At 35.0% G+C, this 3,027-nt stretch overlaps 1 protein-coding gene across 1 annotated transcript; it reads left to right on the top strand.

The window, feature by feature from the left end:
• The first annotated feature begins 325 nt into the window (after nucleotides 1-325).
• Nucleotides 326-688, top strand: LOC113389664. Its single transcript, XM_026626684.1, has one exon. It carries the CDS (start codon nucleotides 326-328, stop codon nucleotides 686-688), a length of 363 nt encoding a protein of 120 aa, XP_026482469.1.
• Nucleotides 689-3,027: the final 2,339 nt, after the last annotated feature.

The following is a 3,027-nucleotide window of genomic DNA, read 5'->3' as shown; positions in this document are numbered from 1 at the left end:
ATGGTCCATATAATTTTGGTTCATTTCTATGGTATTTTTTATTCGCACCCGTTCAGGCGACTAGTGCCCTCTGTAGAGAGGGGCTTCAACTAACACAGGAATGTGGCAACGAAATATGGCCCGAAAGAGCGATCGATGTACTCTTCTTTATCTATGTGTCAGGCTATCGTACGAAGAGTTGAAGAGCAGCATGTGTGAAGTTTTCCAGTGTAGAGAGGACAGATTAACGTTAACGAGAAGGTTAATGAAGTAGAAATAAACCATTTAGTACATATTATCAGAAACAGATGGGGCTAGGAACAAAATTGCGTTTGAAGAAACGGACATGATAGCGTATTTGATCGAAGGGTTTTTTAATGCGACATTGCAAGCCCAGGCGAAAATGCGCCAATTCAAGAATACGTCGGCATTGCTGAGAGTGATGAATGAAATAACGCCATATGAACGGGGCATTTCGCAGAATATGATCTGGAAACCACCGCCGTCTGTAGTAATACCGAAGGTAGTGGAATGTTTTAATTGCGGTGAAAGCGGCCACAGGGCGATAGGATGCTCGAAGCCTAGGAGACAAAAAGATGCATGTTACTCGTGTGAAAAGTTGGGACATTCGCTGCGAGACTGTCCGCAAAAAGCATCTACAGAGAGTTCGCAAAAGGCATTGACAGACTATTCGCCAAAGGCAGAATAGTCTGTCAAGCAGAGAAACGGATAGTACCACGAATAGGACGCATTATATAAATCACATCCCGGCGAATAGAGTGCGCACGAAGGTTGGCACTCATGAATTTGACAGTATCGTAGACACGGGCACGGGGAGTTATCTCCGAACAAATGTATATTACCCTGTCGCTCAAAACATGTAAAACGTCAAAATTACTCGCTTAAATTTGGTCGCCATTTTCTCTCAAAGTTTGTTGTTCGCATGTGTAATTAATTGTATTCAAGTAAGCATTTATGTGAAATATAATATGGCAAAATGTAACGCACCAACTTGTGGTAACTTCAGAAATAATATAAAAATGCACTTCTTTCCGGCATGTTATGTTTATTAGATGTTCTTGGGAATACAAATTGCAGCAGAAACTAGTGACTAAGGATAGGAGTGTCTGGATGCCGAGGGCATGTAAAATGTATGACACATCCATTATATGTTGAGGGAGTTAAGAAGGATAGACAAACAATGCAATAATTTAAGGTATAAATTGCAACAGATTATAAAATGCTCAGAAATATTCTTAACATTCCATCCGAAAGGACTGCTGCACTGTTCTATTGACACAATCGAATCATAAGAAATTCAATATTTTGTAGAATGCAACTTTATTAATGATTGATTGAAAAGCAAAATAACTATCAAATGCAAAGTTAATGTTAAAAAAGAATGACTTATAAATGAATTTTAATTCTTGGAATTTAGTTTTCTATCAATTTTGATACCAATATAAATATTTTATGTCTGTAGGATTTAACTTTTTAAATTTGTTCATTATTTGTCATTTCTTCTAATTATACTATTCTATTATCTTTAGTATATACTCTATATACTACATACTTAGACTCTATACTTTTCTCTTCTCTTTTTAATATATTATTATTAGTCATTAAGAAATTAATATTAGTCAGTTCGTGTAAATTCATTATGCTTATGAAAACTTTTACAATATTTCTGTGTAGTTGCTATATATTATTGATCATTCAGTAATTCATATTGATCGTTCCTTTTAAGTTAAACATTCTATTGTAAATGCTTTTACACAATCTCTGTCTAGTTGTTATATATTATTGAACATTAAGTAATTCATATTGATCGTTCCTTTTGAGTTTAACATTTTATTGTAAATGCTTCTACACAATCTCTGTCTAGTTGTTATATATTATTGATCATTAGGTAATTCATATTGATCGTTCCTTTTAAGTTTAACATTCTATTGTAAATGCTTCTACACAATCTCAGTCTAGTTGTTATATATTGATCGTTCGTTGTAAATTTATCATACCATTGTGAATACTTTTTTTAGTTACTTAAAATTGTAAAATTATAATACTTATTATTATGTATATATTGATTATTACATTTATAAAAATTTTAATTGTTATGTAAAAATGTTTGTGATATATTTGAAAATATATTTTGTACTTCGTATGTTTTTTTATCTCATTTCCAATATAAGAAATTATTTAAGTTTTCTTATTTTGAATTACGTATGCGAACCATATCTAAGAATAATACCAGCGGTTGATTTATATACTGAACAAGTGCTGCCTCCTTCAGATCGCTAAAAATATTAAAATGGAGGTAATGTCAAATGGCCTCAGATAGCGATCTATTTATGTTTACTTATCTAAGGACAACGGGATCGCCTATATCAATGGTAACGACAGACACAGCGCCAACTGGCGTGGAGTGGGAGAAGTGTGGTGCGGATGGCAGTTTTGAGGGCATAAATGGCGCCGAAGTGAATGTTCTAGGAATTGTGACAACGAAGGCTACGTTTGTGCAGTTTGGTGTAACAGTGACAATTAAATTTTATGTAGTGCCGAGTGGAACCATGTCTTCGATGTGTTTATTGGGTAGGGACATGGTACAACATTGTGAGTTAAATGTGAATATCGGAAGGACAGTGGACATTAGTTATAAAAAGGATAGTGAGAATGACATTTTTCTAATAGATACATTTAATGAGTCCGAGCCTACAGAGCCGGCTGTAAAATTTGAGTTAAATATAGTCTTGAAAGCGAGAGCGGAACCATTTCATGTAAGCCCGCGTAGAATATCATATTATTAAAGGGGCCAAGTAGAAGTGATAATACGAAATTGGTTGGATCGGGGAATAATACGACGAAGCTGTTCAGAGTATTGTTCACCAATTGTAATAGTTCGCAAGAAAGACGGTAATATTCGGCTGTGCATCGATTGCCGCGAACTCAACAAGAGGGTAGTACGAAACCCTTATCCGAGTCCAAGAATTGATGATTGTTTAGACCAGTGATTCCCAAAGTGGTCCAAATAAACCCCCAGGGGTCCAT

The sequence above is a fragment of the Ctenocephalides felis genome, unplaced genomic scaffold (assembly GCF_003426905.1).
Source record: "Ctenocephalides felis isolate EL2017-DRISC unplaced genomic scaffold, ASM342690v1 CF-g0.4_SCAFFOLD_00845, whole genome shotgun sequence".
In the NCBI taxonomy this organism is placed as follows: Eukaryota; Metazoa; Arthropoda; class Insecta; order Siphonaptera; family Pulicidae; genus Ctenocephalides; species Ctenocephalides felis.
Note: the sequence above shows the minus strand (reverse complement) of the source record. Positions and strands in the feature narration are given on the sequence as shown.